General features: G+C 41.1%; 1 protein-coding gene across 5 annotated transcripts in view; it reads left to right on the top strand.

The window, feature by feature from the left end:
- Positions 1–18714, top strand: part of VTI1A (vesicle transport through interaction with t-SNAREs 1A) — a 309951-nt gene that overhangs the window by 195718 nt on the left and 95519 nt on the right. For 3 of the 5 annotated variants that reach the window (XM_066622222.1, XM_066622223.1, XM_066622224.1), the window contains 2 exons: positions 204–274; positions 3656–3717. In XM_066622222.1, the coding sequence (XP_066478319.1) occupies positions 204–274; positions 3656–3717 (133 nt within the window). Of the gene's footprint in view, positions 1–203; positions 275–3655; positions 3728–18714 lie in introns of all 5 variants that reach the window. The other 2 variants (XM_066622225.1, XM_066622226.1) reach the window with 1 other exon arrangement.

The following is an 18714-nucleotide window of genomic DNA, read 5'->3' as shown; positions in this document are numbered from 1 at the left end:
GCCTGGTCCTCCAGGTTGTTGTTAGTATAAGGTCATTCTGAAATTTCTGGTTCTCAATTCCTATGCATTCATGTTCAGGGGAATGTACAAAGAATATTAGAATGCAGTTGACCTTTTAATATATTGTTGAATTTTAACCTTGCCAATTTCAGTTGTGATGTAGTTCATGATTTGTGGGTTTCTGCTTTCTGTTTTTTATACAGAGCAAATTGGTCAAGAGATGTTGGAAAACCTCAGCCATGATAGAGAGAAAATTCAGCGAGCTCGAGAAAGGGTAAGCTTGTCTACAAAGAAACTATTTCTTTGCATTTCTGTATGCACTAATAATTATCAGATCAATGCAGTGTATATATATTATTCTAGATGTAGTGACTAATCTTTTTCTTTCTGGGCAACTGGAGAGGTATAGCACTTCTGCTGCTGCATGCCTCTTCCCTAAGTCCAAGATTTTTTTTTTTCATCCATATGACTCTTTGTTCATATCCATATCCAAGTTGCCAGGCAGCAGCTTCTCCCAATCCTTATTACCTGAGATATTTTCAGCTGGAAAAACATGGATTCAGACATTTCTGGATTCAGAAAGATCATGAGGTTATCACAACATGGATAAGGGCCCAATCCTATCCAACTTTCCAGAGCCAGTGCAACTGCAGTGCAGCCCCGAGGCAAGGGAACAAATGTTCCCTTACCTTGTGGAGGCCTCCATAACTACACTCTTACCACAAGATGCAGTGCACACGACTATACCGGGGCTGGATAGCTGGATAGGATTCGGCCCTAAGACTGTAATCCTATGCATAACTACCTAGGAGTAAGACAACATCCCTGCTGAAATCTGCAAAGTGCTGCAAAGAGATCATCGTCACTGAGCTGCATGAAATCCTCTGTCTCTGCTGGAGAGAAGGTGGAGTACCTCAAGACATGAGGGATGCAAACATCATCATGCTGTACAAGAACAAAGGCGACGGGGTGACTGCAACAACTACCGTGGCATCTCTCTCCTTATCGTTGTAGGAAAGTTGTTTGCCCGAGTTGCACTAAAGAGGCTCCAGGTACTTGCAGAGAGCATTTATCCAGAACCGCAGTGTGGCTTCCGAGCCAACAGGTCCACCACTGATATGGTATTCTCCCTTAGACAACTGCAGGAGAAATGCAGGGAACAACGACAGCCACTCTTTATAGCCTTCATAGATCTCACAAAGGCTTTCGACCTGGTCAGCAGAGACAGCCTCTTCAAGATTCTCCCCAAGATTGGATGTCCACCCAGGCTCCTCAGCATCATCAGATCCTTCCACAAGGACATGAAGGGCACTGTTGTCTTTGATGGCTCCACATCAGACCCCTTTGACATCCGAAGCGGCATGAAGCAGGGCTGTGTTCTTGCACCAACCTTGTTTGGGATTTTCTTCGCTGTTCTGCTGAAGCATGCCTTTGGAACTGCAACAGAAGGCATCTATCTCCGGACCAGATCAGACGGAAAGCTCTTCAATCTCTCCAGACTGAGAGCAAAGTCCAAAGTCTAGCTGAAATGTCTGCGTGACTTCCTCTTTGCCGATGATGCAGCTGTCACTACCCACTCTGCCAAAGATCTCCAGCAGCTCATGAATTGTTTTAGCAAGACCTGCCAAGATTTTGGACTGACGATCAGCTTGAAGAAAACTCAGGTCATAGTTCAGGATGTGGACTCGCCTCCCTGCATTACAATCTCTGCGCATGAACTAGAGGTTGTCCATGACTTTGTGTACCTTGGCTCAACGATCTCCGACACTCTTTCGATACTGAGCTAAACAAACGCATCAGTAAAGCAGCTACCACGTTTTCCAGACTCACAAAGAGAGTCTGGTCCAACAAGAAGCTGACGGAACATACCAAGATCCAGGTCTACAGAGCTTGCGTCCTGAGTACACTTCTGTACTGCAGCGAGTCATGGACTCTTCGCTCATGGAGAGGAAACTGAACGCTTTCCACATGCGCTGCCTCTGACGCATTCTCGGCATCACCTGGCAGGACAAAGTTCCAAACAACACAGTCCTGGAACGTGCTGAAATCCCTAGTGTGTATGCACTGCTGAAACAGACGCCTGCGTTGGCTTGGTCATGTTGTGAGAATGGATGATGGCCGGATCCCAAAGGATCTCCTCTGTGGAGAACTCGTGCAAGGAAAGCGCCCTACAGGTAGACCACAGCTGCGATACAAGGACATCTGCAAGAGGGATCTGAAGGCCTTAGGAGTGGACCTCAACAAGTGGGAAACCCTGGCCTCTGAGCGGCCCGCTTGGAGGCACCCTGTGCAGCATGGCCTTTCCCAGTTTGAAGAGACACTTGGCCAACAGTCTGAGGCAAAGAGGCAAAGAAGGAAGGCCCATAGCCAGGGAGACAGACCAGGGACAGACTGCACTTGCTGCCAGTGTGGAAGGGATTGTCACTCCCGAATCGGCCTTTTCAGCCACACTAGATGCTGTTCCAGAACCACCTTTCAGAGCGCGATACCATAGTCTTTCGAGACTGAAGGTTGCCAACAACAAAGTCCCATTGAACTCAGTAGGATTTACTTCTGGATAGACAATGCTATAAAAGTAATCTAAATCAACTCACTGATGGCTAACTTGTTGTATTGATTCTTCTAGTTTCTACAACTCTTAGGGCCAAATTATACTTGACATGAATTAGATCCTGGCATGCTTGGTGTTTGGTTTTCTTTAAGTAGCACACGGGGTGGTGGTGGTGGTGGGGATTTGGATCAGGACCACAATGGGAAAAATAGGGTTTATCCAATCTCCCATCACAGTTCCAGGCCAGATTGGAGTCTCTGTGTGTGTCTTGGAAAGAAAGGCTACCATTGGCAGCAACCAGCTTCTAGGGCAAACAGCATGTGAGGGGGCCCTTGATGTAGATCAGGATCATGGCAGTGGGTAGGCTTAAGTCCTCCTACTCCACCCCACCGTCCTTATAAGTAGAGATGTTTGAAAATTGTATTATTTACTTTACTCAGAAGTAAGTCCACTGTTATCAGTAAGACTTGGGCTGCAATCCTTTCTTACTCACCAGAAACACTCTATTTGTAAAGGACTGGAGACCGCCTGGGAATACCGGGTGCTGTAGGCTTATACCATAGTCTTTCGAGACTGAAGGTTGCCAACCAACCATATGTGGTATTTATGGAAAAAAAACCAAGCACACCAGTGTCAGTGGCATGATTAAAAAAAAATCTCATCTAATTTGGCCGTTTAAACTCAAGTTCTGAGGCACAAGCATTTCTGTTCTCCAAGGTAGAAGTGTCTTCATTCCAAAGTAAAGACAAGGCTATAGTGAGTCAGTATTGGATGAAATACCAGTACCCTTATTTATCTGTTACTCGGGTGTTTCTTGTGTGTGTTGGCTTTGGAAATGGGTTCTGGTACTGCAAAACAAATTATATTCTGGCAGTTCTACTTATCCTTTGCATGTGTTTTTCAGTGCATCCGCTACTTTCTTTAAATTTTTGGTTTTGCTAAAAAATGAAATGTAAAATACAAAACTTCACTGTGTTTTTGAACCTGTTACTGTGCAAGGAGGATCATTTTCTCTCTTTTGCATTTTTGGGAAATGCAGTTCTCTTTACATATTAGGTTACATGCAACCTTTTTTCTATTAATAATGAACATTTTTCTCCATAGCTCAGAGAAACAGATTCAAACTTGGGGAAGAGTTCGAGGATCCTAACAGGAATGTTACGAAGGTAAGGCAAGGTAGGGACCCCTTTCTCTTTTTCTTGCCTTCTTCATTTAGATTATAAATTAGATAACGGTCTTAGATTTTGATCTTGTTTGGAAACCAGCCAGTTTAGTGTGGTTTTGCTAAAGGCAGTTCCTCTAACTGTGCAAATATTATAGGTTTGCTTTACAGTTTCTTTTTTTAAATATCCTCAGGTATCGGCCTGTACTTGAAACCTTTCCTTTTTTAAAGCCCATTTATTCATCTCAATTTATGGCCCACCTCGTTCCTGACAAATGCAACTGAAATTCATGACAACCTTTCAAGTAATACATAATTTAAAGTAATATATTGAACATGTTAGGGTGTGGGACATGAAGCTCCCCATATCAGCACAGTGCCAGAGGGACCCCCAAAAGGCATGACAGAGTTCAGGTTTCCTCTTCCAACATATGCTCAGCATGCTAGACTGTTATCAGGATGCTTTTGGACACATTCCATATCTAACTTCCTTCTGCTCAATCCAAATGTATACCCCCTAACCTGCAAGACAAGAACAGATTTATAAAAATAAATTGTGGCAAGAGTACAGGTTTTAACAAGGTTTCAGTGCTGTCAAAGAGATATACCCTAAGGTAATCTAAGCAAAGTCATTAGCTAAGAATCAAGCAGAGGCTGCTGTGTCAACATAGAAAGTGGGCAACTAATATTCTGTAATCTAGCTCAAGGGGATGGGATTGGAAGCAGTATTCCCTCTAATGGGTCTGTGCCACCACATGGACCCCTTCCACGGTGACATGTTGGTGTCTCCAGATACTCAGCAATGACATTATACATCATTGCCTGACTTCCAGAATTGGCTAACTCTGAGCTTCATGGAGCTCAGTTTTAAGTCGCACAGCTTAGAAGGAACACTGATTGAAAGAGCAGAAGACAGGCTTAAGCTGAAACAGACAATGGAAGTAACCAATCATAAAGCTGTGCTGATAAACAAACTGCTTATCTGCTTGGACTGCTATAGAATCTTTGTATGGAATAGTCAGGTCAGCTACGTGTGTCTCTGATTCTGGAGATGGGAGAGTTTGTATTTCAGGTGTACTATAATCCATTAGGTTTGGTAGGCAAGACTGCTTGTCTAGATAGATTCATTCCAGTTCCACCTTACTTGACTCGAAAATGCATGGCCTGATTTGTACTTCACATGGCAAATGCTTTTGCCTCATAGCAGCAGTGTTTATTGTGTGAAGCAGAATATTCCAGTATGTCTTTACACACTAACACACATGCACTGCATGTTTACATGCCTATGTCTCTGCCCCATTCTTCACACAAATATTGGTTTGTACGCTGACATAGTAAAGTGTGCATTGGATCTGAATGTAATGGATTTGCTCAAGATTGAGGAACTGACCTCAAAATTGTCAGATTTGTCTTTCTTTCAAAGGGTTTCTTGATGGGGACTGAAGAAATAATGACCATTCCATTCACTACTTGAAAAACCCTAAGCATCTTTAAAAAATGCTAGTTTTGACTGTGCCTTGAGCATAGATACATAGGTTCTGAATGTTGCAGCTCTGCCACTGCAGCATCTCACTAAATATATTCATACCTAACAGAGCAATCCTATGTGTGTTTACTCAGAATTTCCATTATTGTAATGGGACTTACTCCAAATAAGTGTATATATAGGACTGGCTGAGATCCTTTTAAATGCCTCATTGCACAAATTAAACTCATTGGCATACAAGAGTGAATTCCTGATGGCTCCTCATAATATTCTATGAATCCTGATAGCATTCTGCCTGAACAAGAGGGAAGACTAAACCAAATAGACATCTCTAAATTTGTACTCTGTTGGTACATACTTTTACTTAGTAATTTTATTTGACTACTAATTTATAATTGTCGTATTTAGCTTGATCAAAAAGACAATTTTGGTTTGTATGGTTCCATCTGGATATTAGAAGAAGTAACTCTTATGGCCCAGTCCTAACAAGGGCCAGTACTGGTGGGATGCGTGTTCTGCTGGTTTGTACTGTCACAAAAAAGCCATTAAGCGTTTTGCGACAGGGCAAGGTCCAGGTGAATGGTGGAAAGGCCAGAGCCTTCCCATTGGTGCCAGCAGAGTGACAGAGGCCCACCAGAGCAGTCCACCCACTTAACAGCCCAGTCCTACCTACATCCCCACCTGACATTTCAGCAGTGCTTGCTCAAGGGCAGGGAGAGGGAAGGAAGGGATTGAATGGGGCAGGGAGGGTGGAACAGGTGGTGACAGGGGTGGGGATGGGCAAATTGGGCCTGGGAGAGGGCCTGATCAGCATCATCATCACGCACCATATCCAAACTCTCTTCCCAGGTGCCTGATCCACCTGTACAGATCAATGCAGATTTGCACCAGTGATATTGCTGGTGCAGGTCCCAATTGATTACCATGAGGAGACTTCCAGCAACCAAAAATTCCCCAATTTTTGCATCTATAGGATACAGAGTGGCCTGCGCTGGCATAGCTGCATACCCATGTGGGATGTAGGTAGGATTGGGCTGCTAATTAGCCAGTCTGCATTTCTTCTCAGTTCTTGTTAGGCATCTACATTTTTCAGCATTCTTTAGAAACTGAGGTTTTAACAAAAACAATTAAGTATGTGAACTTCTGTCATCCTTGGAGATGATCACCACACAGTTTAATGTTCTTTCGTGTGCTGTAAAGTTATGCTGACCAGAATGTATGCTACCGCTGCCCTCTAAACAGTTTTGAGTTATTTGTGTGCAGCTTGTTACCCTGTGGTTCAAACAGTTGTCTACATGCTTCTGCAAATGGGCAAATATCTGTGGTGATGCCTGCACATGAATAGATTTCTGTGTGGAGATAGCTTCACATGGAGCAATATAAAGTATACATCAACCCTTAATCTTCTCTTGAAAATGACTTCTGGTGTTGCTTTTTACACTTCCTTGTACAGTCAGCTGACAAAGGTTAAGGTAACTGCAACTTTGCTTCCATTTCACAAACTTCTCACAATTCAGACTCTGAACCATAACATACAAAATTCTCTGATTAAGAGTAATATGTAAATGACACAAGCTAAATTCAAAATCCATGGAGAAAGGAAGCGGCAATTGAAAGAGATGGTTCAGCGCTCGGAGACAATCAAAATAATAATAAAAAACTCCATGGCCAAACCCATATCCTCCCCAGGAAGGGTCCTGAGACATGAGCTGTAACGAATATTCTGCATATGTCTCCATTTTGTCAAATCTCATTAAAGGGTTTCCTTGCTTTATGTCAATTGAGCTGTCCAAAAATCATTCATCATTTTTAGTGTTAAAAAAAAGTCATGCAGTTATTTAAATAATATCATATTAATGTTAAAGTTCAGCTGTCATTTAATAGCATGGCTTAATCAGACATAGCATTTAAGAAAAATAGTTTTTTCGGGCTTTACTTCGCTTTCAGGTTGGCAGATTCAAATAAGGATTTATGGGTTTCTGAACCAATGTATTTTTCCCCTGTTTATGCTTGATGTACCTCAGCTTTTCTTTCAGATGCGTGCAGTCTGTTATTTTCAGTAAAATAAAATATCTTCTCATATTGTGTTTGAATACATTTGCAAGTAATTTAGCGAAGGCGAAACAAAAACACACTGTAACCTTTGACACTGTTATGTGCTTCGGAGTCGCAGTTAGGACTCCGAGTTTATAAGCGTTCCATAAGCCAAATGAAAAAGTTGACCTTTGTGAAATATTCATGGGGCCCTGTTCTCAGACAAATGGATTATGTAGTCAAATGTTTGAAAGGACAGCCTTTTTTTGTGTATTTTAGAAGGGCATTTAATTTCCTTTTTCTGTACAAAAAGAAGGAATGAAAGCTGCACAAAACTAACCAGATAGCGAAGCAAGTTCAACTTTCAGTCCAGCAAATGAATGCACTGGTGAAATTCCTAGAAATTAGCATGTTTTTATCCCAATATTGATATGGTTTATAGAGTTGGGAAGGTGCCTGGTAACACACCGGGAAAATTATCCCCTGTTCTCAAACAGGTAAATTCATGAAGTAATTTAAATTTGTTTTATATACTCAAGGACAAAGCTATATAGAAGTTTTCCAGAGTCAGCAGTTTCAAATGGTTATTTAGGTTCACTAGAGCTGCAGTCAAAGAACCGTCAGCACAGATCTAGATCAGGTACAATTGCTGGAAGAGATAATTACCAGAGAGTGGCATATCAGTTCTTCTTGACACTGCTTACTCTTCTAGACATCATGTAGACAAACGCATAATTGCTGAACTGAGTGGTAGAGAGCTTTATTTCACCCATTAACTATATTGAGACAATATTGCTACATTGAGAGGGGAAAATTACCTGTATATTGAATCTGCGGATTCCTTCTGAAAGCATGTGCTTAGCACTTGGTTAAAGGCATGTTATTCTAGATTTTTAATCTCATAACTAAAGAGACTCATCAAAACACATTGCCTTTCTTTGAGATTTACCTTCTGTCTTGAAATGCCATCTGTCACCAGCCTTTTGTTCCCTTTGTCCCCAACACCTAGTGTGGGTCTAAGAGAAAGTTCAGGAAGAAAAATTGTTTAAATGCAAGTTAGTTTTTTACTAAGTTACACAAGCGGGTGTAAGAGTTTTATGTTAACTCTTTTATTCTAAGAACTATTCTATTAAAATATCCCAATATTTTATATTGGAATTTAGCATTTTCTCACACTGTGTGTGTCAAGAAGGGTATTAATTGATATCATGATATCATGAAGGGTATTAATTGACATGTTCTAGGTCAGCTATCAGTATTGTTACCTGTTCACATGCTAACAGTTTGCCAGCCAGCTTGGAATATGTTCTTAATGTTGCTGTGGTACCACGAGTAAGGTCATAACCCATTTTTTGGAAATTATTTAGATATCTATGAGAAAATACAAGCTGATTTTATTCCTTGTTTAGTCAAATAGATATCACATACCTAAATACATTTGTATTCTTCTTAACAATGTAATGCCCTTTTAGCACTTATTACCTGAAGCCCAAATTTGTTCCCAAGGGTCTTTAACTTGTTTCTGAGGTCAGATTTCAGATGGAAGACCTGAGTCCTCCATATGATATAATTTAGGAATCTCTATTTTCCCTAGGCTCAAAGCCTGCTGTCAGCTGACCATGGTCATTATTATTTCTGTCAAAGCTTCTCAGTGAAGTCAGTTGGTAGAATAGAGTCAGCAACTCTTGAGAAACTTGTGAACAACAAATAAGGGCGCAATCCTAACCCACTTTCCAGCACTGACATAAGGGCAATGTAGCTCCAAGGTAAGGGAACAAGTATTGCCTTACCTTGAGGAGGCCTCTGTGACTGCCCCCTGACTGCAGGATGCTTCACATACCCTACTGGCACAGCTATGCCAGTGCTAGAAAGTTGGTTAGGATTGCACCCTAAGTGGTTCATTCTCTTCTATTACAGAATCAGATTTTTGACATTTTCCCAAAACTAACATAACAGGGGCCCAATCCTGTACAACTTTGCAGCACTAATGAAGCTGTGTCATGCACTGTATCTTGTGGTTAGGGTCAATCATGGAGGCCTCCTCAAGATGCTTGTTCCCTTATCTTGGGGCTGCATTATGGCTGCAACAGCACTGGAAGATTGGCTAGATTTGGGCTCTAAAGTACTAAATATTTCATATAAGGCCCATTACCATTCATATACGTATCCCTTAAATCAATGCAATTCTGTTTGGTCACACCTAAAAAAAGCATCATCTTTTAAGTTTTTCCATAACTCTTGAACCTTATTTGCAGTTATGAAAGATCTATACTAAACCTAATATCCTACTAACTGAATACTTTCATCAGATTTTCATGATGCAATAATAAAAATAAACAGATTGAATAATTTTTGTTAGCTTCTAAGCAACAGCGAAAGAAAGCAAAACTAAAATTTTATGAGATGCATCTCATGATACCCTTTGATACAGTCAAAAATGTATCCTCTTAAGAAATTTACTTCAGGAGATCCCACAGAACCCAAGGAATGAGATGAAAAACTACTGCCACTCTCAGCCAAGGACTGTTTCCTATGGTAGAACATTCTGCTTGCTTAACAACTCTACCTCTTGATAATTTGTATCTTGAAAATTGTTACACATGAGGTGTTGGGAGACTGGTGAATACATCTGCCTGTATAAAAAAGACCTCTTTTCAAATTTAATTTTAAACAGGATAGGGGCTGGAGCTCTGGTTGATGAAATTGTGGCAATATGCATTCAGCGCTCTGGTGATAGATTGGGTGATTTGCCAACACCTTCATAACAACCACTAATATATGCAGGAATAAAGCCTGCTTTATCCAACAGTTTAGTTGATCAAGTTCTTTCTCTTATGTTATTCCTTGCAATTGGTGTGACATCCATGCCTGTTTAGGCTTCCAGTGACCATGATTTTACTTAAATTTGTTTTTTGCCCCTTTCACTCTTTATTTTCCTGATACTTTCAGTATGTAGACATATATTGTAAAAGGCTTGCAAATTAATGTCAACTATATATGGAATGAAAACCTTGTACCCTATATAAAGTTCTGATCATCTTTCTCAAAATGAGAGGATAAACAGGGAAATCGTATAGAGAAAAAAAAACTGGAGGGTATAACTACCTTTAATGTAAAGACAAGGTTAAAAAAAATGAAAATTTTTCATCTTAAAACCTTGTTAAGTATTTGCACTGTAATTGGGAAAGGAAAAGATATTATGTTTCCTCTTTCAATAGGTAGTCCTTTTTTCTAAAGTGATGGACAAAACATCTGGAAAACTTAAATGTAATGTGAATATAATTCCTAAGGGTAAACATACTTCATTATTAGGCATTCCAACAGAAAACAAGTAAACCTTTGAGACAGTTCAAATAAAAGAATATAGTTATCCTGGGGATAGGGAATATATCAGTTGCATTTAACAGGAAGAATTTCTTTTTAAAATGCATCTGGTTTACTCAGTTTCTTTCCTCTTCAACTTCAAAATAATCTCTTCTGTATTTAAAGGAGATATTGTTTTGTAAATTAAGGAGCAATTTCAGGACTGCAACATATCAGTTTGCACCTCTTCTTTTTTTTTAATAGGTAAGATTTTGAATATATTTAAGGACAATTGCACATGTTAAAAGGCAGTAGTGAAGGTTCAAGCCCAAGCAAACACTTCACTAGGAGGTGTAGCCAGTTCTGACTGTATAATAGTTACATTGATAGACTCCTTTCCAAAGGACATTTGTCTCATTAATATCTTTTAAATGTCTCATGTTCTTAGGTGCATACTTAACATGTGAACTGCCCTTTTGTACAAATTGAACATTCACTCTCTTCAAGACTGACCTTCTTCTCCGTAGCCTCCCTTTAAGATGCTAAGCACCTTTTGCACATTCCCTTCTGCATAGTTGTCATTAGGGTCATCAGGAAGGGTCTTCAGACTGGAGATCCCTGGGATATGTCATAAGGTGACCAAATGAGGATAGAGTTGGATAGGCTAGGATAACGTTTCTGAATACAAAATCTGGACCCAAACCAACACATTGATGCAGTCATATTTTGTAATTTAGTGTTAATATTTTAAGTGTCAGGGCAGCAGGGGAGCAGTTACTTTCCTGATAGCAGAGTGGCACGGGAGCATAGGGAGGCAGCACAAGAAGCAGGCGATTCCAAACAGAGCCAAAGAAGCAGACACAAGCTTGTTTGTTGAAGAAGCACATATTGGTAAAGGAGCAGGCAGAAGAGTAGTCAGTGAAACGGTCCAGAAGTCAGGGATACAGAGAGGCACAGTCGCGATAAGGCACAGTCCAAGTCACAGAACAAACCAGCAGCATGGCACGCAGAAACTCCACCACAGCAACCCACCTTTGGTGTCCGGGGCCAGCCAATCAGAGCAGGGCGACCTCATAGTCAGAAGGCAGTCTTGTGCATTTCACCACTCCTCCATTGCCTACATGACTCTGCACACATCTCCCAGGTCACATGGCTCCCACCTAACACAGGTGCAGTTGATTGCTAATCACACACATATACAGTACAGCTGTTCCTTTACTTACATTTGACACCAGGCCTGGACATCAAGGCCCCTCCTGCCACATCCTGGCTTACAACAATTCAGGGCCCGGGATTCCAAAGGCCTGACAAAGACCTGCCAAAAATAAAATACTGGGTAGTGATTCCTCTGAATTCATGTTGCATTTATGATGTGGTGTGAAACCTGATGTTTGTTTGATCAGTTTCTCTGTTTATGACTACAGTTTTCTTTTTCTGTGATACATAGCTGTGTTCTGAGTGTATCTGTGCTTTTTCCTCACTCTTGTTCTTTTAAAAAATGTACAGTATACTTCGTTTCATTATTTCCCCCCCTGTCTTTATCATCTGGAATTATTTGTCTTCCTCCGTCAACTTTGACCATCTGTACAGCTGGAAATACCATTATCCAAATCATAGCTATGAGCTTACAAAAAGCACAGGGTCCCAGTGGATGCTGTCTTGTGCTGGTTCATTCAGACAACATATACCAAGAATGTGATGCATCGCACTGGGTTAAATATCATCTAACCCCTGTGATTGCACTGAGATATGCTTAGTATCATTAAGAGGTTAGAGCCTTCAAGGAGATTGTTTGCAACTTCAGTATTTCAAAATCATCAATATTCCAGCAATACAGAAATGAACACCCCAAAACCCAGCTCTGTGCTTCTTCAATGTGTACATCTCAGAACACAAAAAGAAGTGTGTGTCAAATGGCTGCAATATGAACAGTGTCTGCACAGCATAATGTAGCCAACAGTTACCATCTCGTTTACATAGCAATAAGCAAATAGGGCACGAACACCTACACTTAGTGAAATCTCTTCCTAATTGTCAAAGCAGAAGGGCTATAATATATCTGTTCTTGGATGTGATTAAAGCAATAGTCTGTGTCTCTGAAGTCATTCATCCACTTCAAACTTGTGTTTTGGTCTGCTCACGTAAGGATGTTCAAGGTGGCAGAGAGACAGGGAATTGACTTATGACTCTTATCTTAAGAGGCTAATACTCTCCCATCTGTCCAAACTAGCTATGGCTGAAGAAGCAGGTCTTTATATGCTTCTCTTAATATGGAATAAATTTATAAAGTGTTTGGTGCAGAGACTCCTAGTACTGCTTTTGATCAAGTTGTATATCCTCTACGTGAATTCAGAGTCTATAAGGAACAAGGGGTTATTGCAGTGGTTCCCAAACTTTTTCAACTGGCAGCTCCCTTGATCTAATGGGCCATTGGTCCTGGATCTCCGTTAGGGCTACAATCCTATACGTTGGATAAGGTAGCAGGTTTTTCACAAGTATTCCTTGTCTCCCCTGTCTGGTTTCCATGGCTCCCTGAGAAGGCGCAGCTCACAGTTTGGGAACCACTGGATTATTGTAATAATTGATACACATTTAAAACGGATTCATTTTTTATTTTAAATAAGATACAACAAAGCGAAACTGGAAAATGTCACAATGTCAGCAAATGTCTAGGTAGAGGTCACAAAATCTCAAAGGACAATATATATCATTAAATGAACAAATCAAACACCCCCCCAAATGAAGTTAAAGGCCCTACACCCCTCCTCTCTCTAGTTCAGTGGCTAAACTCGCCACTGCTGCACAATGGAAAAGTGGTCCTCATTTGGACCGCTTCTTTCTGTTCCACCTCAGTACTGCGCGAATTTCCCCTTGTTCAGGGCACAGAGACACTCTGAGCAGTCACGTTGTCTACCCGGCATCCCGGAACACCATGCAACAGGATGTCTAGGGAGACACGACTGCACAGAGTGCCCCTGCCCCCCAAACAAGGGGGACTTCGTCTGGTGCCAAGGCGGAACGGAAAGGTCCGCACACTGCACGGAAGGGTTGTACCAAACCCCGAATCCACCCCCAGGCAAGGGTTTGACCAGCCCTGCTCTAGCTCATATCAAAATACAAAGATATACTTTGCATGCTTCAATAATATAAAACATACACACACCACAAGCCCCCCCCATAAATCAAAGCTGAAAAGTAACCCCAAATAACCCAACTCTGATAAAAGTAAATCAAAGAATATTTACTGTACCTCGGATTCCATAGTGGAAAGCTAAAGTACTGTATACCATAGTTAAGACAACCATATTGTTAAGAAATAAGCAAGACTGTGTTAGCATCTACCTATTTTTACCTGGTCCATGAACATTTTGATCCCCAAAATATGTCAGGTTGTGTCAGCCCACTGATGTTATGTGGACACTTCTGTTTTCCCAGTATCTGATAATCACTAGTTTGGCTGCCATTCAAGGAGAATAGTACTAAGGCTTTATGAATGCTATATTGTGTTTTTTATATCAACAACATTGTGTGAATTAATTATTTATAGTAGATAATATGCCTCAGAAATACAGTTTAATGTGCATGTTGTGCAATTCTCTACTGCTAGAGTAATATTCCTTTTTTTGTATTATAGTTTTTATTGATGCCAAAAAGGTAGCCTCTCATTAAAAAAAAAAATGCAGTGAGCATCCATAGCTAGAAATCTGACCATTAGAAGTTTATAACAGATTAATTTTCTAGATTTGGGACTCTCAGTGTGAAAAGGGAGAACGGGAGCTGCAATTTTTCAGAGTAGCTCTGTCTGTTATGGACTGCAAGGAGGTAGCATCAGACTTGAGGTGAAAAGCATTTCCAGTCTTTTTTGCCACTCCCTGCAGCTCATGGCTTGGTGCAAGTGGCAACAGTTGCTAACCCTTGGGAAACAGAAAAGGAAGCAAACATGCACTTAATGTCACATGGGTAAAGCTGCAGTCCTGTACACATTACCTGGGACCAAACCCCACTGAACTCAGTGAGACCTGTAAGATTGCACTGTAAGACAATCTTGCTTTACTGCTTAGCTGCTGACATAAGTACAAGCTGTTGGCCTGATACTGGGCCAATTATTACACAAGAGAGGAAAGGAAGCATCTGGACTGAACTTGAATATATATACCTGGATGTATAAGTGAGGTAGCTTTCTACTGCTCATGATTAGGATGATCATGCAAAAGTGTTAACTTTCTAATCACAATATGCAGGCAGCCCTCATTATCTGCAGGGGTTTCATTCCCAGAACCCCTACAGATACTGCCATGGATTAGGGCTGTGATCTGGGGGCCGGGGAGGCCACGTGCAGCACCTGGTTTTCAGAAATTGGAAGGGACATTTTAAAGGCATTCTGACACCCAAGAGAGCCCTGCGTGGCCTTCCTAGCTCTCAGATCACCCTCCAGACTCAACCAGAGCACAGCTTCGCTTGGGTTCGGAAGGCCTAGGTGGGCCTGAATCCACAGGTTCGAAACCCACAGGTGATCAAATCTACAGGTTCCAAATCTGCAGATAACATGAGCCCATCTGTCTGTCTTCACTTTACCCTTACAGAAGGCTGATTTGCTGATTTTTTCCTTTTCATTATAGTTATAAGGATGAAGTGCCATAATGTCGTATGTTGTTAAAGTTAAATTACTTGAATATAGCTTTAAGCAAGTACATTGCACTCCTTTACAGATAGTGGACTCTTACAATGACTAAATGAGCAACAATTTATAGCTGTATTCCTGTAGCCAGACCACTCAATTTTTCACATTCTCATTTTACTACAAACTAATGCACCTTTATGTTCTAACCCACCACTGGAGGTTGGAGACCTTTAGCCATCTGCTCTGTTTAACGATATAATCCGTAAACAATATATATGCTGTACACGCTTGACTATTAAAGAAGCTCATACTTTTCTATTGAACATTTGCTCTGTAAATTGGAACATTCACACATCAACTTGTTGTTTTTTTTAAATGCCTGCTGTGTTCATAAGATGGTACAAAGCAAGCTCAGTAACAGCTCGTATCTCATGCAGGTGGTCGAGCTAGTTGCCTCACAGATCAAAATTCAAACTACTGTGAATCTTCCTTTGAAATGGCAGTTAGTGAAACAAGGCTGGTCTTATCTCCACAACAAAAAGAGTTATAGATATCCATCATGAACTTCTGAGAACAAAAGGCTGTTTGATAATCATGTAGCATCAGTGCTGTGGGCATTTCTGAACTCATCTTTGGAATATGCACAGTGTCCGACTTCATTGCATGCAGCTAAAGAATCATTTCAGAGTTATTGCATACAAGATGGAATCTCTAGCACTAAAAGGAACACTGATTTGAAGTCCTGTAGGACTTTCGTCGTTGTTGAATTATTTTATTATTTTAGCGGTGCTTGAAGATTCCTCTCTAAACTAAACTATGTCCCTTCTATCTGACACTCTGGGTCATTTGATTTCATAATGTAAAAAAAAAAAAATTTCCTCAGTGTAAACTGATCTGAAAGCCAATTTTATTTTTCCTCAAGTTGGTAGTAATACCAATAGCAGGAAAAAGTGAGCATGGCCAAAGTTGGCATGCATTGATTCACTACTCAGGATGTACTGCTAGATTATTCCATGCATCCCTCTTGTGTGTTCTCAGCAGTTAAATATATATCTCTGTCCGCTAATTTTAAAGAGAGGTCAGCACAAACTGGAAATTAATCTTCATCTTTGGACTTCCTGAGTTACTGGTTGGGATGGGAACATCCCAACTACTGTGCCCATGCGTCATCTCAAAACATTGCACTACAGCATAGCTACAGTCAGACGCAGAAAATAATTCTTAGGATCAGGACATATCTATAGATATAGATACATAACTACATACCGTGCCAGTATTTAAGTGTGAAATTAGAGTTTTCTTATCATTGAAAGTGTTAACTGTGGTTCTTGTAAAGCAATAGTTTTTTTGAGAGCTTTTAATTTGTGTAGTCAAGTGATGTGACTTTTTTTTTAAACTTGCGTCTTACCTTTGTAATAGGGCAGTGGTTCCCAAACTTTTCAGTTCCATGTCCCACTTAATAAAATGACACTCTATTGGGACCCACCTAGGCTTAGGAGAGCTTAAAAAAAATACTTTACAAAGACTTTTAAAAAATTTATTTACAAGTAATAATAAGCAGGGGGGGAAGATGCTCAAACATTTATCTTCCTATATTTACACGTTCTTGCAAACTGAAATTTTGCTCCTTGAAATTGCAGGAGCTGAGTTCTTTGGAGGGCAATTAGCCCACAGTTCTGGAACCACTGCACTCGTATTTTTTAAACCTCCAGGTGCAGAGATATAAGTTAATGTATGATGAAGGGATAAAGGGGCTTAATGGAGTCCATCTATGTACATACAGAGTTTGTTCCTTTTTGGTGTTGTAATTTCAGTACTTGTAGCTTATGTTATTGATACCTCTGTACCTGTATTTTGGGTATAGTGGACCAAGTATGATATAGTAGTTAAGATACTAGCCTAGGAACAGAGAGATTTAAATCCCCATGAAACTAACTGGGTGAACTTGGGTGAGTCACTATTTTTCTGCCTACCCTACCTAATAGCACTGTTAGGATTGCTATGTATGCTGTCCTGAGCTCCTTGGAGAAAGGCTGGAATAGAAATGTAAGAAGTAAATGGATTGTCTGGTTTAAGGTACAAAAGGCTGATTTCATCAAGCTTTAGGCTTGATGAAATCTGCCTTCCTTGGCAAATAACAGAGAACTGCTACAACAGTCTTTCAACCTAAAATTAAGATATTGAAGGGCACAATCCTAACCGGCAGAAAGGCTGGCATAAGTCCCCCGGGAGGGTTGCAAACGTGCCGTAAAGCATGTTTGCGCCTCCGTGGGAGGAAGCCGCATCGGCGCATGTAGAAGGCTGCGCAGCGGCTTCCTCGCTGCCGCTTGTGTCAGCGCACGCGCACCCACACCGACACAAGCGGCAACAGTAGGCATGGGGGGCAGGGAGGAGGTTGGGGGCGTTTCTGGGCGGGGAGGGCAGGCAATGGGTGGCTCCGGGAGCGGGCGCACAGGGAGCCAGGGGCGGGGCTGGGACCCGGCAGTTATGCTGCTCCACTCTCCTCGGACTTGGCTGGAACCCGGCTTCAAGCTGCTCCGTTCTCCTCGGACTTGCGCCACCTCCAGAGGTGGCGCAGATCCAAGGAGACCCATTGGGGCGAGCAGCTCTTACCCAGGGGTAAGGAGAAGAGCTTCCCCTTGCACCTGGCTGAGCCACTGCAGCCAACGAACCTGCGTTGGATGAAGCACAAGCCTCCTGGCTTGCCTGCTCCAGCGCAGGTTTGGATTGCGCCCGAAATGTCATGTGTATATTCAGAATTGAATGGTTGTTGATCCTTTGCTTTGCATTGCATTTTAGGGAGAACTGAGAGGATGTGTCTTTCTAAAACTTCCAATCCACTGACTGGGTGGTGTCCACAATGGCGTTTAAAGTATGTTTTTTTACCAGCACAGACCTATTCTTTTATGTCTCTGTGTATTTTATTAATATAGTGGAAATCTGTAGGCTTCCGAGACTGAAGGATGCCAATGATGTAGTACGTAATAATATATTTGTCAGCAATCAAATCTACTTTTTCCAGTTGTACTCTTCAAATAGCCCATTGTACTCTTCAAGTGATTATTATAGTATTTGTGTATGTAAATTATCTGTCACATATCAGACCCTATCAGATAGACCTCTCTTATCTCGTCACAGTTTTTCAGTAGTCAGTTCACAATGTATGCAGTTTGCATAAATTGTGTGAGTAAAATTGTGAGTATGAGTAAATTGTTATGATAAATTGAGTTGTGTCCATTTTATATTAACTGGCCATCAAAAAGAAGCAGCTTGGTTAAGAAGAAGTTTTGCATTTTTTTAGAATTCTAACATAGGAGATACAGAGGACTATTCTCATACTTACAGTTGAAAATGGCTTAACATACGAGGACACTTGTTGAGCAACCTGATCTCCATGCAAATGGTTTGTAATTCGTAGCATTTCCAATTTTAAGAGTTCAAGCAGCAAGACTGGGGAGGACTTTTGCCTAGGTCTCAGAATGGCCCTGCCAATCAGAGCAGCCAATGTGAACCTACATAGACTAATATTTCAGTGTTTTCTCATTATAAGGCAGCTT

Source organism: Tiliqua scincoides, chromosome 3 (genome assembly GCF_035046505.1).
Source record: "Tiliqua scincoides isolate rTilSci1 chromosome 3, rTilSci1.hap2, whole genome shotgun sequence".
NCBI lineage: Eukaryota > Metazoa > Chordata > Lepidosauria > Squamata > Scincidae > Tiliqua > Tiliqua scincoides.
The sequence above is the reverse complement of the archived record's forward strand: the minus strand, read 5'-3'. Positions and strand labels throughout refer to the sequence as shown.